General features: G+C 42.3%; 1 protein-coding gene and 1 long non-coding RNA gene across 4 annotated transcripts in view; one reads left to right on the top strand and one right to left on the bottom strand.

The window, feature by feature from the left end:
- LRP1B (LDL receptor related protein 1B) overlaps window positions 1-11,467 on the top strand; it is a 778,324-nt gene extending 766,857 nt beyond the window's left edge. For all 3 annotated transcript variants that reach the window (XM_081869915.1, XM_081869916.1, XM_081869914.1), the window contains 2 exons: window positions 6,351-6,449; window positions 9,802-11,467. In XM_081869915.1, coding sequence (XP_081726041.1) covers window positions 6,351-6,449; window positions 9,802-9,942 — 240 coding nt within the window. In that variant the 3' untranslated portion in view covers window positions 9,943-11,467. The remainder of the gene's footprint in view (window positions 1-6,350; window positions 6,450-9,801) is intronic.
- LOC309348824 overlaps window positions 1-20,417 on the bottom strand; it is a 169,662-nt gene that overhangs the window by 40,334 nt on the left and 108,911 nt on the right. The window contains exon 3 of the long non-coding RNA XR_014159561.1: window positions 14,162-14,236. This is a non-coding gene — a long non-coding RNA (uncharacterized lncRNA). The remainder of the gene's footprint in view (window positions 1-14,161; window positions 14,237-20,417) is intronic.

Genomic DNA, 20,417 nt, shown 5'->3' with positions numbered 1-20,417 from the left:
TGGGGAAACCATAACTGGGTTTGTGACCTCTCTCCGCCAAGCCGCCCGGTTCTGCAACTTCTCAGAGCTGGAGAACATGCTTCGTGACCGCCTCGTCGGTGGCCTGAAGGATGAGAAGCTGCAACGACGCCTCTACGCTAAGAAGGACCTAACGTTCCAGGTCGCTCTGGGGGAGGCCCTGGCAACGGAAGCTGCCGAGAGGTCGACGCAAGAGCCACGGTCGAGCCTCCCGTCCCAACCGAGGGTCCACCACGAAGACCTCACCGACGACTCAGGATCCGACAGGGAGGAGGTGCACCGAGTACTGCAGCGCACTCAAGCAGCCCACATACCACAGCTGCCTCGATGAGAAGGAGGGAATTGCGCAAGCTGCGGGGAAAGTCACGAGGACCTGCCGTTTCCGCAACGCAGAGTGCAGGCAGTGCAGAAAATCGGGACACATCGCCCGGGTGTGTCGGGCTCGGCCCACCCGATGCCAGACATCAGATGATCAATCCAAGAGCCCCAGGTCCCGGGGCCCAACGCACCAAGGCAACTCGACGGAGCTCACAGACTTCCAGGTATACCAGTTGCCCCACCCCAACGTAGAGAAAATTTATGTAGAGGTACAGATAGAGGGGGCCCCATGCCGCATGGAGCTTGGCACAGGTTCAACTCTATCCATAATCTTGGCAAGGACCTTAAGGGAACTGTGTCCTACTGGGGGTCCCAAACTCAGGCCGGCCCCATTCACCCTCCGGGACTTCCAGAAACGTAAGGTCCCCACAATGGGCGTGGGGACCTTCAGGGTGCAATACTGAGGACAGACGTGGCAACTGGACTTGCTTGTGGTCAAGGGCCCCTACATTAGCTTACTGGGATTGGCATGGTTTGGACCACTGGGGCTAGCCATCACCGGGGTGAACCACACTAGCTTACAAGTGAACGTGGACGCAATTTGCAAGGAATTTCCAGGGGGTTTTGATGGGAAATTGGGACAGTATACGGGCTCCCCCCATTGCTCTACAGCTTGACCCCGCAGTACGACCAGTCAGGCTCAAGGCCCGCCGGGTCCCGTTCGCCCTGAAACCCCGTATAGACAAGGAATTGGACCGGCTCGTGGAGCAAGGAGTGCTGGAGCCAGTGCCTAATGCCCCCTGGGAAACCCCAATCGTCAGACCCGTCAAGCCTAATGGATCAGTCCGCATCTGTGCAGACTACAAATGTACCATAAACAAGGCCCTCACAGCCCATGCATACCCAGTGCCAGTGGTTAGCCATGTCCTTGCCACCCTGGCTGAGTCGAAAATTTTTGGCAAGCTGGATTTGGCCCAAGCATATCAACAGCTGCCAGTAGATGAGGCCACAGCAGAGGCACAGACGATTGTGACGCACAGAGGAGCATTCAGGGTAAAGCGGCTGCAATTCGGTGTCAGTGTGGCACCAGGCATATTCCAGAATCTAATGGACTCTCTCCTCAAAGGGATTCCTGGCATCACCCCCTTCTTCGATGATGTGTTGATTGCCGGGCCCACACCAGAGGAGTTTGAGGACCGCCTCCGCACCGTTCTGCACCGTTTCCAGACGGCGGGTCTCAAGGTGAAGCGGGAAAAATGTCTACTAGGAGCGCCTCAGGTGGACTTTCTGGGATTTATGGTGGACGCAGAAGGGGTCCACCCGACTGGGGACAAGGTACGGGCCATTTGTGATGCCCCAGCGCCCAAGAACAAGACTGAACTTCAGGCCTTCTGGGACAATTGAACTTTTACCATTCCTTCCTTCCCCACAAGGCGGCGGTAGCGGAGCCCCTACACAGACTCCTGGACAAGCGGGCCCCTTGGGTGTGGGGCCAGCGCCAGGAGGCTGCATTCCAGGCAGTCAAGGACTTGCTTGTCTCAAACTCTGTCTTGGCACACTTCAACGAGAGGCTGCCATTGGTGCTAGCATGCGACGCCTCACCCTATGGCATTGGCGCTGTCCTGGGACACCAACTCCCGGATGGAAGAGAGGTACCGGTGGCATACTTTCCCCAGACACTCAACGCAACCGAGCGGAACTACTCGCAAATCGACAAGGAGGGTCTGGCAATCGTGAAGGGAGTAAAAAAATTCCATTTTTCTTGTATGGGCGGCCCTTCACCGTGGTGACTGACCACAAGCTGTTGCTTGGCTTGTTTACCCCTGAAAAGCAGACCCCCCAAGTGCTATCTCCTCGCATCCTCAGGTGGTCAATTTTCCTTGCCAGCTACCATTATGCACTGATTCACCGCCCTGGGAAGGCGATGGGCCATGCGGACGCCCTCAGCAGGCTACCACTACTGGAAACAGGCCCTGACCCAGCACCTGCACAAGAGGTTATGAGCCTGGAGCTGCTTCCCGACCGCCCCTTTCAGGCACAAGAAGTTGCACACCATTCCAAGAAAGATAGGATCATCTCCCGGGTCCTGGACTGGGTGTGGAGGGGATGGCCCAACAGCAGCCCCGGGCCAGAATTTGCCAGCTACACAACCCACAAACATGAACTATCAGCCCACAAGGGGTGCCTGTTATGGGGAAGCAGGGTCATTGTTCCGCAGCCCCTCCGCAAAAGGGTCCTCACAGCCCTACACAAGACACACCCAGGGGTAGTAAGAATGAAGGCCCTTGCCAGGAGTTATGTGTGGTGGCCGGGGATCGACGGAGAGATAGAGGCCTGGGTCAAACACTGCCAGGCCTGCCAAGAATCCCACCCAGATCCCCCAAGGGCCCCAGTCCAGTCCTGGGAGTCCGCCTGAGCACCATGGTCACGCCTGCATGTGGACTTTGCTGGCCCCTTTCAGGGGGAAACATTCTTCATAGTGGTGGACTCCTACACCAAATGGCTGGAAGTCGCACTGGTACCGTCCACTTCTACGTTCGCAGCCATCTGGGTACTACGCAGGCTGTTTGCAACCCACGGGCTCCCTGACATTCTCGTCTCAGACAACGGGACTGCATTTACATCAGGAGAATTCCAAACCTTCACAGCGCAGAACGCCATCTGCCACATCTGTTCGGCGCCATTCCACCCTGCCACCAATGGCCAAGCAGAACGCATGGTGCGGACCATCAAGGGCACCCTCTCACCGCATGACGCAAGGGGATTGGGAGTACCGCCTTGCCACATTCCTTCTAGCACAGCACAGCACCCCCAGCTCAATGACTGGCCGGAGCCCCGCTGAACTACTAATGGGTCGGCGCCTTGCAATCAGATTAGACCGCCTTCACCCCGATAGAGCACAGGATGAGGTGGTGGTGGGGGAAGGCAGGAACCCCCAGACCTTCGAGGCCCAGGACCCAGTGTACGCAAAGAATTTTGGGGCAGGCCCAGCATGGGTACCCACCACAGTCACCAGGGCCACTGGCCCCGTGTCATACGAGGTGCTAACGGATGGGGGGCAATGCTGGCGCTGCCACTGCGACCAGATACGGCGACAATTCCCAGGAGAAAACCAGGAGGAGGACAGGTCAGGGGAGTCCCAAGGGAACAGTGGGGCAGTGAGGCCCATAGAGCTGGAGGGGCCAGCAGGAGAGGCAGAATCAGTAAATACAGAGAGGACCCGCGAGGCCGAAAGGACACCGGAACCAGAATCACGACTGAGCGAGCCGGTTGCGCCAGACCAAACAGCCCCATCACAGCCAGCATCCTTGGAACACGAGCCAGAACCTGAACCCCGGACCAGGGAACACCCCAGGCCGCAACGCACATGTAGACCGCCGGTGTACCTTGAGGACTATGAATGCGACCTCCCGGGCAGGACTGGAACTTAGGATCCAAACTGCAGCAGTCTGATTGGTCCTAGAACAATGCAGCAGTATGATTGGTTGGCAGGAACCACCCAATCATGCTCCAGATAGAAGTGAATCCACAACCTGATTGGCTTACAGTAGAGTTCCGGAATTAGCCAATCATGTGCAGCCCATTGTGTAAATAATGTATATAAAGCAGATACTTTGAGGGGACATTCATTCATTCCTCCTCACCACTATGAGCTGAATAAAGAGCATGAAATCACTTTGCAACTCTGAGTATATTTCAGGCTGGTAGCTTTTTGACTTGGTAGGGCTGAATTTTTTAACTTCCTCTTTCATCACAATAGGATTTTGACAGCACTTATTTAAGAAGCTTGCCATTATATGTGTAAAGACTGACACTGTCTCTTTTTTCTCTGCACATCTTTGGACAGGGAAAGCGTTTCCATGTAAGAGGGTCTAAGTAGCATTTTCAGACAAGATTGACTCCGCACCTCTTACTTAGAAATTAAGCCGTATCACATGACTAAATTTGTGAATTTATGTATTGTTTACACCTATACATCCACTGCCAGAAAACAAAACACATAAAAACTTTTTAAATGCCGGGAAAACTTGCTTATACAGGTTTCCTCTCCCCAAAATCAATTTAACTATTTATAATCCAAAATATACTTCTCTAAATTAAAACAAAAAACCCCAAAAGTATTCCAACCGTCAGGGGGGGACGGACAGTTTCATTTGAGCCATTAGAACAAATCAGAACATATTTGCAATGCATGGATCAGTCCTGAAAATGTGAAGCAATAATCTCTGATCATGTGCAAAAGCTCATTACACCATACTAATCATAATTAACCTATGTTATGTCTGAGGTTTAGGAGAATATCTTCCAGATTTGAGGAAGTATGTGGAGTCATAGCCAGATAGGAACAGTGCCCTAACGTTTCATTTCAGAAGTCCACTGACAAACTTATAGAAGAGCAAGGTAGAAATAATAAGAACAGAATGTGTGGCTTCAAGATTTTGAGAAGGGATTTTTAATTACGTGACATTTTCAGTGGGAGGGCTGTGGACCAGCCTCCACCACTCTTACTGATCAGGGCCTCTTCTGAAATGGAAAGACTCATTTGAATCCAACCCATTATTTCCAGAATGCTTAATCTATAAAGTCACAAATGCAAACATTCATGTGTGAAACCAGCTCAGTATTATACACTGTAAGAATTGTGAGTTGTTCCTAATATATATTGATTATTTTCAACTGAAAAACCGTAATACTTTCTTATCCCCGCCAGGTATTTGAAATCTGCACTAACCATATGCTTTTACCTAATTAATTTTGAAGACCTGTGATGGGAAAACACTCTCTTTCCCGCTGCTACAAAATATCTCATGCCTGAGACTGCTCAATGACTTATTTTACATAATGACCATTGTACCATTCCCAAATTGTTCATTATTCAATGGTGATGCTGGAGCGATAGCAAGATAGTGAGCAAACAGTGTAAAAACTTAAGAACCGCCTGGAACTTTATAGGGATTTAAATTATTTTAATTATTATCACTGCTTGGATGGGTCAGAGTTAATGGCTTATCTGGCCCAGCGTTCTGTTTCTAGCAGTGTATCTAGAAAAATCACATATGGAATGAAGGCATCAAAATCTGCTCCTCAGAGACATAGAGGTTCCATTTATTTAATGCCGACAACCAGTATTTGATCCATTCATGAAAAACAGATCTTATTCTTTTGAAATTCAACAGAGATAGCAGCCATCTGCACATCTCAGTGTCAATGAACGTTGTTTTTTAAAAAGAATGCCAATCAAATGTTCTGGCATTATGCGAAAGGGATTTCTATCCCTAGATGCAATTTATCAATCCTTAATTGTTTTTTTTCTAGACTAAAAAGACCTATATACTGAAGTGATTCTTTGTATGGAATGTGCAGTAACCCTTAATGGTTTTCGCTTTACTTTCCTGTACCTTTTCCAAATCTGTGATATCCTTTTTTAACATGGGGAGAGGCTTCTTTCATCTTGTACATGTGAAGCATTTTGAGGCACATAAAAATTCTGTTCAATCTCTTTGTTACGTGCCAAACGAACAGCCCCCCCCCCAGTTGCAAACCTAACACTAGCAAAGTAGTTTTGCTAAGCTTTCAAAGAATCTCCCCAGCACTTAAAAGGAAACACTCCTGTTGTTCCAAATCACCATCATCTGTACAAGACCTTGAAGAATTATTTCAATACTATGATGTATACAGTTGCCCTATGACAGAGGAGTAGCTGGATTATGAATAGTTTTCAGAAATGGCCAAGTGTGTCCTAGTCAATTAATCACATATATATACAAAAAATTAGGGCTAGCTCCTAGGGCCATTTGAAAAAATGAAGATTACTTTAGAACAGAAATGCTTCCTGTACTAATGAAAGTATTTTTAAAACTTGTATGCATTAAAAAAATATTTTTGAAAAAAGATAAAGTTCAAGTATGTAATTTTACTCATTGCTTGTTCAATACTATTTCAAAGTGTAGAAGGAAAATGCAATATTTTAAAAACAAGAACTAAATGCAAAAAATTGCTGTATTTAAATGCAGGCCAGGTATATAGGGGGAGGGTCCACAGTCTTCAAGCTTCCCCACACAGCACCGCCAATCTACTTAAACTCTGACCTGAAAGGACCTTTAACAGCAGGGGTGAGAAACTGCCATTCATTTTCCATGCTCATTCTACCATAGCCCCTTACTCAAGAGTTAGAAATGATCTGTATGAGTTTACAACTGATAAAAGTAGCACTGATATGCAAACAAGTATTTAAATGAATGGTGTATTTAAAAATAGCCATACAATATGATATGAAACAGTATAAATGAATCTAGACCTGATGTTAAAAGTGAAAATGCAATTAATGTGCACATTTATTATGTGAATAACAGCTGCAGGGAAGCCTGGGGTCCCTGTGGGGATAGATATACAGCTGCAAATGGGAGCTCCCTTAGAAACACAAGTAGCAGCTTCAAAGAGGTGATTTTGTGGCAGGCAGATAAAGAATTTAAATTCTGCTCCCCACCCACCCTCACAATCCTGCTATTTAGATACATGCACATTAATTGTATTGACACAGTTCATGTCACATCTAGTTTGGCCCTGGAAATAAAGCAATGATAAGAAAGAAACTTATTCATAGATAAGTCATGTTTTGCTGTGTAGCATCAGGGCAGCATACGGATTGTTTGCTCCTTCAGAAAAATTAAAACAGACATTACAGTAAAAAAAAGAAAAGAAGGAAAGGCAGCCAAAGCAGTAAGTAACCAAATGAAAAAGAGACCTCCAAGATGAGCATAAGCAAATTTATTACCTAATGAACTTTGAGTATTATAATACTTCTTCAGGTCTTTCAAAGAGAAATTGTCCAAAACTGTCTTCCACAGATGATGTGGTAGCCAGCTCTGAAGAAGAGTTATAATCCTCAAAAGTAACTGGACACTATGTTGTCATCAGCGCCATCTTGAAAACTTCAAATTGAATAGCTCTACCCCATTATGGTGCAGCCAGGTCCAGCTAAGAAATAATTTCAAATATTCAGTCATATTTAGACAGTAGTGTCGAAGGTGATGCTTTGACATCTGTTTTCACAGAAATCAGTGTTTGCACCTTTTAGCTAGTAATTCTAAGAGAAACTTCAGGCAAGATAGTAAGTGAGCATAACTAAGTGAAAACCTTTTATCACACTAAAAGAAACAGACAGGAGGAAAAAATGCACAAATTTATGACAAACTATTTCTCTGGGAAATAAATTGTAATAATTTTTTCATTAAAATTAGGCTCAACTAGCCACTTTATATTAATACCCTACATCAGACAAATGGTTTATCTGGAATATTATAGGCTGCTCAAAATAATGTGACAGTAACATTACACAATATTTAGTGTCTTAATAAGCAAAATGACATGCCCAGTTAGATGCGTTCTCTGTACCTGATGGTGCGCGGGATTGTGTAACAGATTTTAGGGCAGTGGAACAAGTTTATGAGCACAAGGCACAGAACCGAAATAAAGTTAGTGGTAAACTTAAAAGGCTTTAAAATTAGTAGGTAGTTGGACAACAATGTTCCCAACGTTCTCTAAATTTCATCTGCTGGACTGGATCCAGACTTTGCTCCCTGCCGGTTAGAATATTCCAAGTGGCATTCCACTCAGAGTATGCTCCAGTTAAGTAGTGAAGGAAGGTGAATTTTGCCAATTCTCTCCCACACTCTTCCCGAGGGTTGGGGACCCTCCAGAACAGTGGGGGGGGGGTGGCGGCACTGCTGGCAGCAAAGTGAGAGGGAAATTGGAAAAATTAACCTCCCCCTGCCACTCCTCTTCATAGATCAGAAGGTTTCCGTGGACAGAACAAGCCTTTATGTCCACAAGTCAAGGCTGACTCCGACCCATAATAAATGAGTAATGAATCAAAGACCTTTAAGCTTTCTTAAACATCAGTGACATTATTATTAATGATCATATTCATATGCAAGGATGCATGCATTTATATGAAATCATTTACACTCATTTGTAATGTGGTTTCCACAACTGGATATCATTTTGCATGTATTGCACCAAAACGTTCATAGGACGTTGTAGAGTTGGCTATCACTTTTTTTTTTTTTTTTTACAATATACAGCATGAGACAAGCAGACTGGACAGACCCATTCACTGGGCTTTTATAGGGCTTTAATTGTGAGCTTATCTGGCCATGAAAAATGGAGCTCAAGCCAATTGCATAGGCTATGGTTATATCACACAACATTCAGCCCAATGCTATGTGTGTTTACTCAACAATAATTCTACTAAGTCTAGTATCAATTAGGTATGCATAAGGTTGCAGCCTTAACAATATCCAGAACTTTCCTTTAACCATATACTAATGATGAAAATTATCTAATATTTTTATGCATGCTTCAAGCATATTCTTTTTTTGTAAATAAAATGATACAGAAGCTATAAAGACATTACTATAGAAAAAAGGCATCTTGCAAAAATGCTCATAATTAAACCATAACAAAGTCTAATGACTAGATCTGTCCTATGGGCTCAATGTCGAGGTGGTCTGAATGATGTGGTTGCTTTTATATTCAGTACAATTACCAAGTGAAATACTGAAGTATATGAGTAGGATATTTAGAACTTAGGAAAAGAGTTTATTTAAGTCTGATCTAGTTGCCCCTTGAAACTTCTCCTACACCTTCCATGCACAAGCACAACATGTGCATATGAGTTTCTCCATCAGCTGTCCTCATACAAGTGGAGAACTTGAGAGTCACTTCATGTGCCTGTGGTACATGTATCCAAATGGACTGCGCACATGCGAATATATGTGTCTGTACACAGTAAGAAGGCAGGCTTTTAAAACACTATTCATTGACTTAGATCAACGTCCAGGCTGGAGAGGCACCTATTATTGTCACTAAAGCACCCTGCCCTTTACTAACTTTTAAATCAAAATATTGCGGTGGCAGCTGGGCTGAAGAGAAGGTATCCTAACATACTATGAAGTTTGTAAGCATTTCTGCAGCAGTATCCCTTGAGAGTTGTGGTCATTCCAAGGGTAACTGCTATTCATATTCTCCATAAGAGGATCATATGAAAATATAAGAAACTGAGAAATGAATTGGCATAGTTTTCATATGCTCCCCTCCCATATTTCCAATAAACTTGATTTCCCCTCAGTGTTTTTCCCCCCTTGAAAAATAGGCGTCGGTACTCACCATGAAGTTGTTACAGTAAGTGCCACACTTTTTAACAAAAAGAAGAGCCGGTACTGCATACTCTTGAGTACCCCCTGAGAAAAAGCCCTGTTTCCCCTCATGTTGCATGTCATCAGTTGTATTAAAAGCATGTCCCATTAGTTATTTAACAACTCTTTATTATTTACGTGAGCCAAGGTAATGAATAATCATGTCCCAATTTGTTCCTATGTGTGCACGTTGTATGATGTATTAAACTGAGAGGTTTATTGATTTTTGTGCTTGAGCTATTCTTATCACATATTTATCTCTTTTCAGCCAACAAACTACTCCAATCCAGTGTATGCAAAATTGTACATGGATGGGCAAAATTGTCGAAACTCCTTAGCCAGTGTTGATGAGAGGAAAGAACTCCTTCCAAAGAAAATAGATATTGGCATAAGGGAGACTGTGGCATAATCCATTGTAACCTTTTGTATACTGTATAAATGTATAAAATATAATGATTACTTTTCTATGTACCAACAGTATTATAATTGTTTTAGCATCAGCATTACCTCTGGATTTTTTTTTTTCTGTTTGGTTGGTGGTTTTCTGGGTTTTTCTTTTGCTGATGACTTGACTGACCATTTGTATGGTATTTTTATGAAAAAAAAATCTGCACTACAGTAAAATTTACAACAATGCTGCTGATATAACACACATTGAATTTGTTACAAATTAAAAAAAAATCCTTTGTAGTGTGAATATGAGCAATCTATTTTGTATGAGCCTTTTCCTTTGGTTTTACTTAATGAAGATGATATCTGCACTTTTCCATTATATGGTCTGAAGGCTGTAGTACAGTGTGTGAATTTGTTTATCTTTTAAATGGTGGAAGTATGGATGGTCTACTCTCTTTGTGCCCATTAAAAATTCACTTCAGATTGTTAAAATTTTAGGAAACCTACTTTCACAAATAAAGCATAACTTCCTTTTACAGTTAGCTTTAGGTTGCCGAGAAGTTATGAGTACTATAGAGAACATCTAATGGTCTGCATGAACACAGATTTTTCCGTTTTGGAGATTCAGTGGTCGTCCAAGCTATACTAAACATATATACCATGTAAAAAACCTTCGTATTTAGTAAAACCGTATAGAACTTAGTGATATACGACTTGCAAGTGGAAAGACCTTAATTGATGTGTGCTAAGGCCTATTCTGCAGTCCTGTATACAGTAGCTTACCTGGAGCACAAGAGGGCATCGCCTACACACATATTATATATTTATTTACTCAGCCATATGCATTATTTGTGTATGATGAATTCCCCCGTGGTGTAAGGAGAGCAAAAAGCCATAAGCACACACATCAATAAGAGAATTCTTAAAGGGAAGAGTGGGGAGAACCCATACTTGCCTAAAAATATTAAATCAACCCAGTCTTCATCATTTTGTATCTGTTTAAAAGCTGCTGTGGATTATTTTTAAAATTTCTTCAACAAACCTCAAAATCACATTCTCAGTAGTAGGTGGAGAGCGTTCAATGTAATGAGTTTCCAGCACTTTCTCTGGTACAGTATTAGCTTATTTTATGTTGTTATGAAGAATAAAAGAAAAGAAAAATCAATACAATTTGCCTTTTTTTAATTGTGACAGAAATACGTAGTGCAATTTCTCTAGGTTGTTAAGAAAAAAACAGTCCTTGAAATATTTTATACATAACTTTAAAGGCACAAAAGATTTCACACACCTGTACACAAAGAATGGGGGTGGGGGCTTTTGTTCTTCTGCTACACATTACTGATTTTTTAGCTGTCATGAGATATTAATCTAACAGATTAAATATGTTTGTGGTGGCTCTTTTTTCCCTTTGTACGAACACTGCAAAAAAAAAAAATACAGCTGTTTTATAAAAGATTTTGTTGTATTATGTGCATGCATACTACCTATTTCTAAACTTTGCCATGTTGAGGCCTTTATTAAAAAGAACTTGATTCATGTAATACTAGTGCAGTTGTGCTTGAACAATGTTACATATCGCAACCCTTTTTGAGTATTGGTTAAAACTATTTTTAATAGAATAATGTATTTCATTTGGTTAAAAAAAGTCATTTTGCCTATGTTTTTTTATAAAATGAAGTCCTACATACTTCACAAAAATGTTGACTTCTATTTACTCAAATGAAACTCTAACACTCTAACTACCCTGTTGAGGAGTTTGTAAATACATTCAAAAATATATTTCTTGAGCAATGTCAACTCAAGAAACAAAGATCTGTTATACTAAATGTGGGAAGCAAAATGTCAAACCTTCAATTTTTATGTCATATTTTGCCCTCAACACAAAGTTGTACAAAATGTCAAACTCTACTTCTTCTGTTTAAGAAGAGTAAAAGTTGGTAAATAAACATGGTGGCTCTGATCCATGACAAAGACAGACAAAGTAACCAAACTGCAAACACAAAGCCTTTTTTAAAAAGCTGAAATTTCACTAGTCAGATGGTTGACAGTGAAAAAGTTGCATGGGAGGAAGCTGAATCCAGTCTCCCTACTCGCCCTTCTGAATAATGAACGACAGATTTCACAGGTTTTTAAATGGCTAGTACACGTGGTTCTAGTTGCTGGGTCAGTCTGAAGAATAATGCACAAAAATCTATTTGTGCACAGGATTCTCTGTCCAACCAGTGACAAACAAACATGTTCAGTGTTCAAGTCAGTGGACTATAGCCAATTAAGTCCTACTCACAGAAGACCCATCGAAAGTAATGTTATGGTAGGTTTGCCGATACATACAATTTTACCAATTTGCTCCTCAAAGTCCATCAATGTTTGCTTATTTTGCCAAAACAGGTACTCCTGTTAATTATCATCATTTGGGAAGGTCCACTAATTCTGAAGGAAACCTACCTTGACACTATATGAAATTTGCTCTGACAAGAAATAATGATGGCCACTAACATAGATGGCTTGAAAAGAGGAGTGATAAGGCTGTGAGGGCCTCCTAGCTGATGCTGGCTATGCTGACTAAATTCTTCCTCATTGCTGGGAGGCAGTACGCCTCTGAATACCAGTTGCTGGGGGTCACAAGTGAGGAGAGTGCTTTCGCACTCAGGTTCTGCTTGTAGCCATCCCATCGGCAGCTGGTATTGTAAGAACAGGTCCTGTAAGAACAGAATGCTAGGCTAGCTTTTCTCATAGTCTTGTGATGCTGCTATTCAACTACCCTAGAAGCTACTTGGTCCTGTTCATCCTTCCTAATCTGTGGCCTACATTTTAACTAATCTCTCTTAAAGGTAAAGGTAAAGGTACCCCTGACCATTAGGTCCAGTCGTGACCGACTCTGGGGTTGCGGCGCTCATCTCGCTCTATGGGCCGAGGGAGCCGCCGTTTGTCCGCAGACAGCTTCCAGTCATGTCATGTGGCCAGCATGACTAAGTCGCTTCTGGCGAACCAGAGCAGCACACGGAAACGCCGTTTACCTTCCCGCCGGAGCGGTACCTATTTATCTACTTGCAGTATGATGTGCTTTTGAACTGCTAGGTTGGCAGGAGCAGAGACCGAGCAACGGGAGTTCACCCCGTTGCGGGATTCGAACCACCGACCTTCTGATCAGCAAGCCCTATGCTCTGTGGTTTAACCCACAGCGCCACCCACGTCCCTCTCTTACTGTGCTTTCAAATAACCTCCCAGAGAGCTGCTGGCGCTCCTGCTCTGTTTCCAGCACTGGCCAGTGGGACAAAGGGTAGAGCAGATGGTAGGCAGAGGCAGAAAGAAAGGGAGGCAGAGCACTGCTAGTCTATGCACACTCAAAGTGAATCCTACTTCTGCGTAAAATGCATAGGATTATGTTAGTAACCACAAGGTAATCGATCATATAGTAACAATACATTCTTTTTATCTCATAACAACCCAACACAATGCATATTTTCCCATATTAGTTTTCTCCTGGGTTTAGAGCCAAGGTTTTTTTTTAAAATGACAACTATTATTACTTATTAAATTTGTATACTGCCCTTCATCCAAAATTCACTGGGCAGTATACAATCCTGCTCCAACCAAGCAGTCTAGAAAGGTTTTTCAGATTGTACATTTTGTGGGGAACAAGTATGGTTGCAACCTATTCTCTGCACCAAGTTCCTGTACTTTTAACAGCGGCAGTAGAAGAAGATATTCAACAGATGTACCATACTTTTCTCAAAAAGCCTGCTTTGGGCATCAAAATGAACACTAACAGCCACAAACCAGTTGCAATACACCATTTGAGTGCATGCAAACCTCTCAAACCCAGAGACTAGTAGGAAAAACACACACATCTCCCACCCGGGAATTCTTTTCTGGAGATGCAGAGATGGAACCAAGTCACAGTGATGCAGACTCCAAGCAAGAAGATGAGACACAGAGAGCATAGAAACTTAGTTGTCAGAGTGTGGGGAGAGTGAGAGGGGGGGCTCAGACTTGGTGATCTCACAGATAAACAGGCAACAGTTTATCGTCTCTCTCTCTCTCTCCTGTCATGAAGTCGATTCCTGCCTTTGGTTTAAGATCAGAAACGTGGATAGAAAAATTAAGAACTTGGTGGCATGGTATTTGAGGGCAGAATTATGTGTGACATCAGCAAACCCATTTCCTCAAGCATTGTCAAGGGGGGGGACTGCAAAACAACATGGAAGAGTCTCAGAGAAAGCTTGGGTACTTACCAGTTTTCGCATCTACCAAATTGCGCTGCCAGTGCCTCACCCACTGATTTCCTCCTATCTGAGTTTTCTTCTACTCTGTAAAAACAATTGGTAGGGGAGGAAAGTTTAAAAATGATTAGGGGATAGTTTTTATTAGGCCTGAAATTACACACATTTGTGCCCAGTGATAGTGTACTAGAAATGTCCAGTACTGCACTGACATTATGAAGAAAACAAGAAGCTGTATAATAATATAGTGTAATTATAGTAATTACAATTTAAAAGTAGCCTTCTTTGAAGTACATTTTTATAACATGAGAAGAAACCAGAAGCTCAGGATTTTTTATTTTTACTTTGCTAAGTATTTTTATTGTTTTCCATAAATGCCTAACAAAATAAAACTAGACAACTAAACAAAATCCTAACACCCCTCAAGCCCATTTTTTAAAAAAAATTACTATCACCAACGTTCATGTTAGAAAGTTGCTGATCTATTTCTATTTTGATTCAATCCTTCATTGTTATTTTAATTCCGCCAGCATTTTTCACTAGTAGCTTTGAGCAAGTGGAATATATCAAGAGAAAACTGATAGTTAAGATGAATGAAAAAACGCTGAGATAACACAAGTGACAGAACATCATGAATTTCAAAACTACATTGGAATATAGTGATCATGTTAAGGCCATTGCCTATAAAAAGAAGGCAAGCCATATTAGTGCCATGTTAGAGCATTGTTTTCTTATATTCCAACATATTAATCTGAAAAGAGGTAAGTAGTGTCTGCATTATGTAGTAGTCTTTGGAAGAGAAAGAAAAAGAGAACTAAACACTTTCCATAGAAGGATTGGAATGAAAGTTTGTTGCTCTGAGTTCCTATCACCTCTTTCTTTCATCTTGGAATATAGTGGCTTAGAAGAAAAGGGGGAAAGGCAGCATAAGGTGACTTATAATGATAAGGAAATCTAAAGTACCCTGCAAGGCACCAGACACAACCTTTCATGTTTTTGAGATCAGCTGCGATAAAGGACATGCTATCCACTCTGAATGAAAACAAGAAATTCAGCTTGCCAAAGAAGGCTAAGCTCCTCTCAGGATAAAACTGTTGCCTCATGAACTTTGAATTACTATTTAGGAGCATGAAAGCACACCGCAGAAAGCAAACCTAAAAGACAAAAAGCAACACCATGAGGCTTTTCTGCTGAGATTGCCATGGTGCTTCAACAGCTGAGAATTCATCAACTGAGGCTAATTTTCTTAAACTTTACTTTTATAGAGGGTGGATTTGCATTTTTAATAAACAGTTTAAAGGGTGCAATTTCTATACACCAAATTGAAGAACATACTAAAAACAGTAACAAAGGACAAGACAGGTTACAAAATGATATGCATAGGAAAATGTAAAAATTAATGTGGGTAATAACACTCTCCTTCCTATAGAGCAGGTTGAAAATACAGCCTACATTATGCTCTTTCATTTCTTTCAATGCATCTTTGTATGCAGTCATTTTTAACTTTTAAAGTAAACACCCTATCTTCAAAGTTGACCTAAGCACAATCTAAATGGACAGAGATGTTTGCAATACAGATCTGATCAGTTTATCTACAGCCAAAAAGATAACGGGGATACCATTTATCTCCAGGTGAGGAGGGGAAACCCCTTCATGGATCACTGCCTTGCCGTGGCGAAGGGGCTTGAATAACTCAGAGAAGCTATGAGCTATGCCGTGCAGGGCCACCCAAGATGGACAGGTCATAGTGGAGAGTTTTGACCAAACGTGATCCACCTGGAGCAGGAACCGGCAAGCCACTCCAGTATCCCTGCCAAGTAAACTCCATGGACAAAGACAACAGGCATATGAAAGTTATGACGCTGGAAGATGAGCCCCTCAGGTCGGAAGGCGTCCAACATGCTACTGAGGAAGAGCGGAGGACAAGTACAAGTAGATTCAGAGCTGATGAAGCGGCTGGGCCAAAGCTGAAAGGACGCTCAGTTGCGGATATGCCTGGAAGCGAAAGGAAAGTCCAATTCTGTAAAGAAAAATATTGCATAGGAACCTGGAATGTAAGAACCATGAACCTGGGTAAGTTGGATGTGGTCAAAAATGAGATGGCAAGAAGCTGAAACTACAGAGTTTTGAGAAATTGAAACCTAAAGTCCGAGACTGGTTACATTATTACCAGATTAATGAAACTTTTAAGCAGGACAGAAAACTAGGATTTCAGAAGGAGAGGTCAAAGTTAGAAACAGAATTGCTAGAACCCAATACTAAGAATTTGTCTAGAATGTATAATCTGCTGCTAAAATGGAACACACAAGATGAAACGGTTAAATCAGCCATGATTAAGTGGGCACAAGATATTGGTCATGATATTATGTTTGCTGACTGGGAGCAGTTATGGACCACAGGTATTAAATTTACGGCATGTAGTGCCCTGAAAGAGAACATAATGAAAATGATCTATAGGTGGTACATGACCCCAGTCAAGCTTGCAAAGATATATCATTTGCCCAATAACAATTGCTGGAAGTGTAATGAATGTGAAGGAACTTTTTATCACCTTTGGTGGACCTGCCCAAAGATTAAGGCCTACTGGGAAATGATCTATAATGAAATTAAGAAAATCCTTAAGTGGACATTTGTAAAGAAACCGGAGGCTTTTCTCTTGGGCATGGTCGGCCAATTGGTACCAAAGAAAGATAGGACCTTTTTTATGTACGCAACAACAGCAGCAAGAATCCTTTTGGCGAAGTATTGGAAGACTAAAGAACTACCTACTCTGGAAGAATGGCAGACCAAGGTGACTGAATTTATGGGACTGGCAGAGATGACCGGCAGAATCCGTGACCAGAAGAAAGAGACAGTGGAGGAGGACTGGAAAAAATTTAAAATCTATCTTAAAAATTGTTGTAAAATTTCGGAATGTTAAGATGTCAGGGGATTGGACACTAAGAATTACAGCTATAAATCGAAATTTATAAAGCAGAAACTCTTTTTAAAGAGAATTAAATATAAAAATGGGATGAAGAATTGCTAAAAATTTTGAAATTTGGATGCAGTGAAGGGGAGGTTTGGGGAAGTCGCATTATGTTTGTTTTGTTTTTTTCTTTATGTTGTAAAATCAATAAAAATTATTATAAAAAAAAAAAACAAAAACAAAAATGAGATGGCAAGAATAAATATTGACATCCTGAGCATCAGTGAACTAAAATGGACAGGAATGGGTGAATTCAGTTCGAATGACCATCATATCTACTACTGTGGGCAAGAATCACGTAAAAGAAATGGAGTGGCCCTCATAGTCAACAAGAGAGTGGCAAAAGCTGTACTGGGATGCAATCTCAAAAATGATAGAATGATCTCGATACAAATCCAAGGCAGACCTTTTAACATCACAGTAATCCAAGTTTATGCACCAACTACTGGTGCTGAAGAAACTGAAATTGAGCAATTCTATGAAGACTTACAACACCTTATAGAAATGACACCAAAGAAGGATGTTCTTCTCATTATAGGGGATTGAAATGCTAAAGTAGGGAGTCAAGAGATAAAAGGAACAACTGGCAAGTTTGGCCTTGGAGTTCAAAACGAAGCAGGGCAAAGGCTAATAGAGTTCTGCCAAGAGAACAAGCTGGTCATCACAAACACTCTTTTCCAACAACACAAGAGACGACTCTACACATGGACATCACCAGATGGGCAGCATCGAAATCAGATTGATTATATTCTCTGCAGCCAAAGATGGAGAAGCTCTATACAGTCAGCAAAAACAAGATCTGGAGCTGACTGTGGCTCAGATCATCAGCTTCTTATAGCAAAATTCAAGCTCAAACTGAAGAAAGTAGGAAAAACCACTGGGCTGGTAAGATACAATCTAAGTCAAATCCCTTATGAATACACAGTGGAAGTGAGGAACAGGTTTAAGGATTTAGATTTGGTGGACAGAGTGCCTGAATAACTATGGATGGAGGCTCGTAACATTATACAGGAGGCAGCAACTAAAACCATCCCAATGAAAAGGAAATGCAAGAAAGCAAAGTGGCTGTCCAACGAGGCCTTACAAGTAGCGGGGGAGAGAAGGCAAGCAAAATGCAAGGGAGATAGTGAAAGATACAGGAAATTGAATGCAGATTTCCAAAAAATAGCAAGGAGAGACAAGAAGGCCTTAAACGAGCAATGCAAAGAAATAGAGGAAAACAATAGAATGGGAAAAACCAGAGATCTGTTCAAGAAAATTGGAGATATGAAAGGAACATTTCGTACAAAGATTACCATAATAAAAGACAAAAGTGGAAAGGACCTAACAGAAGCAGAAGACATCAAGAAGAGGTGGCAAGAATACACAGAGGAACTATACCAGAAATAAATGGATGTCTTGTATACCCCAGGTAGTGTGGTTGCTGACCTTGAGCCAGACATCCTGGAGAGTGAAGTCAAATGGGCCTTAGAAAGCACTGCAAATAATAAGGCCAGTGGAAGTGATGATATTCCAGCTGAACTATTTAAAATATTAAAAGATGATGCTGTTAAGGTGCTACACTCAATATGCCAGCAAATTTGGAAAACTCAGCAGTGGCCAGAGGATTGGAGAAGATCAGTCTACATCCCAATCCCCAAGAAGGGCAGTGTCAAAGAATGCTCAAACTACCGCACAATTGCACTCATTTCACACGCTAGCAAGGTTATGCTTAAAATTCTACAAGGCAGGCTTAAGCAGTATGTGGACCAAGAACTCCCAGAAGAACCAGAGACCAAATTGCAAACATGCGCTGGATTATGGAGAAAGCTAGAGAGTTCCAGAAAGACATCTACTTCTGCTTCATTGACTATGCAAAAGCCTTTGACTGTGTCGACCACAGCAAACTATGGCAAGTTCTTAAAGAAATGGGAGTGCCTGATCACCTCATCTGTCTCCTGAGAAATCTCTATGTGGGACAAGAAGCTACAGTTAGAACTGGATATGGAACAACTGATTGGTTCAAAATTGGGGAAGGAGTACGGCAAGGCTGTATATTGTCTCCCTGCTTATTTAACTTATATGCAGAATTCATCATGCGAAAGGCTGAGCTGGATGAATCCCAAACCGGAATTAAGATCGCCGGAAGAAATACCAACAACCTTAGATATGCAGATGACACAACCTTGATGGCAGAAAGTGAGGAGGAATTAAAGAACCTTTTAATGAGGGTGAAAGAGGAGAGCGCAAAATGTGGTCTGAAGCTCAACATCAAAAAAACGAAGATCATGGCCACTGGGCCCATCACCTCCTGGCAAATAGAAGGGGAAGAAATGGAGGCAGTGAGAGATTTTGCTTTCTTGGGCTCCATGATCACTGCAGATGGTGACAGCAGTCACGAAATTAAAAGACGCCTGCTCCTTGGGAGAAAGGCGATGGCAAACCTAGACAGCATCTTAAAAAGCAGAGACATCACCTTGCCAACAAAGGTCCGTATAGTTAAAGCCATGGTTTTCCCAGTAGTGATGTATGGAAGTGAGAGCTGGACCATAAAGAAGGCTGATCGCCGAAGAATTGATGCTTTTGAATTATGGTGCTGGAGGAGACTCTTGAGAGTCCCATGGACTGCAAGACGATCAAACACATTCATTCTGAAGGAAATCAGCCCTGAGTGGTCACTGGAAGGACAGATCCTGAAGCTGAGGCTCCAATACTTTGGCCACCTCATGAGAAGAGAAGACTCCCTGGAAAAGACCTTGATGCTGGGAAAGATGGAGGGCACAAGGAGAAGGGGACGACAGAGGACGAGATGGTTGGACAGTGTTCTCGAAGCCACAAATATGAGTCTGACCAAACTGCGGGAGGCAGTGGAAGACAGGAGTGCCTGGCGTGCTCTGGTCCATTGGGTCACGAAGAGTCGGACATGACTAAACGACTAAACAACAACAACAGAGGAGGGGAAAACGTTTGCCATAAGAGTAATTTTTGCCACTTCTCCGATAACTTTCTCTTCCGCTCACACTGTAGGGCCAAGGAACATATCAGTCACCAACTTCCTTCAGTGGGTAGATTACCTATGAACTGAGGAATCTCCCCCACTCCTGTATACCTAGTTTGGAAGTTGCAGTATTAATAAAAATATTATACACTGGGATCCTTCTTAAACATATTTTCAGGTGGTTTAAATAAACAAACTCTCTTGTTTGAAGCATGCTAGAGGTGCACCCACTGCAGCGTGAGTTTTAATTTAGTATGATGCGGGTGGCGCTGTGGGTTAAACCACTGAGCCTAGGACTTGCCGATCAGAAGGTCGGTGGTTCA

This window comes from Podarcis erhardii, assembly GCF_964252035.2.
Source record: "Podarcis erhardii genome assembly, chromosome: 1".
NCBI lineage: Eukaryota > Metazoa > Chordata > Lepidosauria > Squamata > Lacertidae > Podarcis > Podarcis erhardii.
This window is presented reverse-complemented; position numbering and strand designations above follow the sequence as displayed.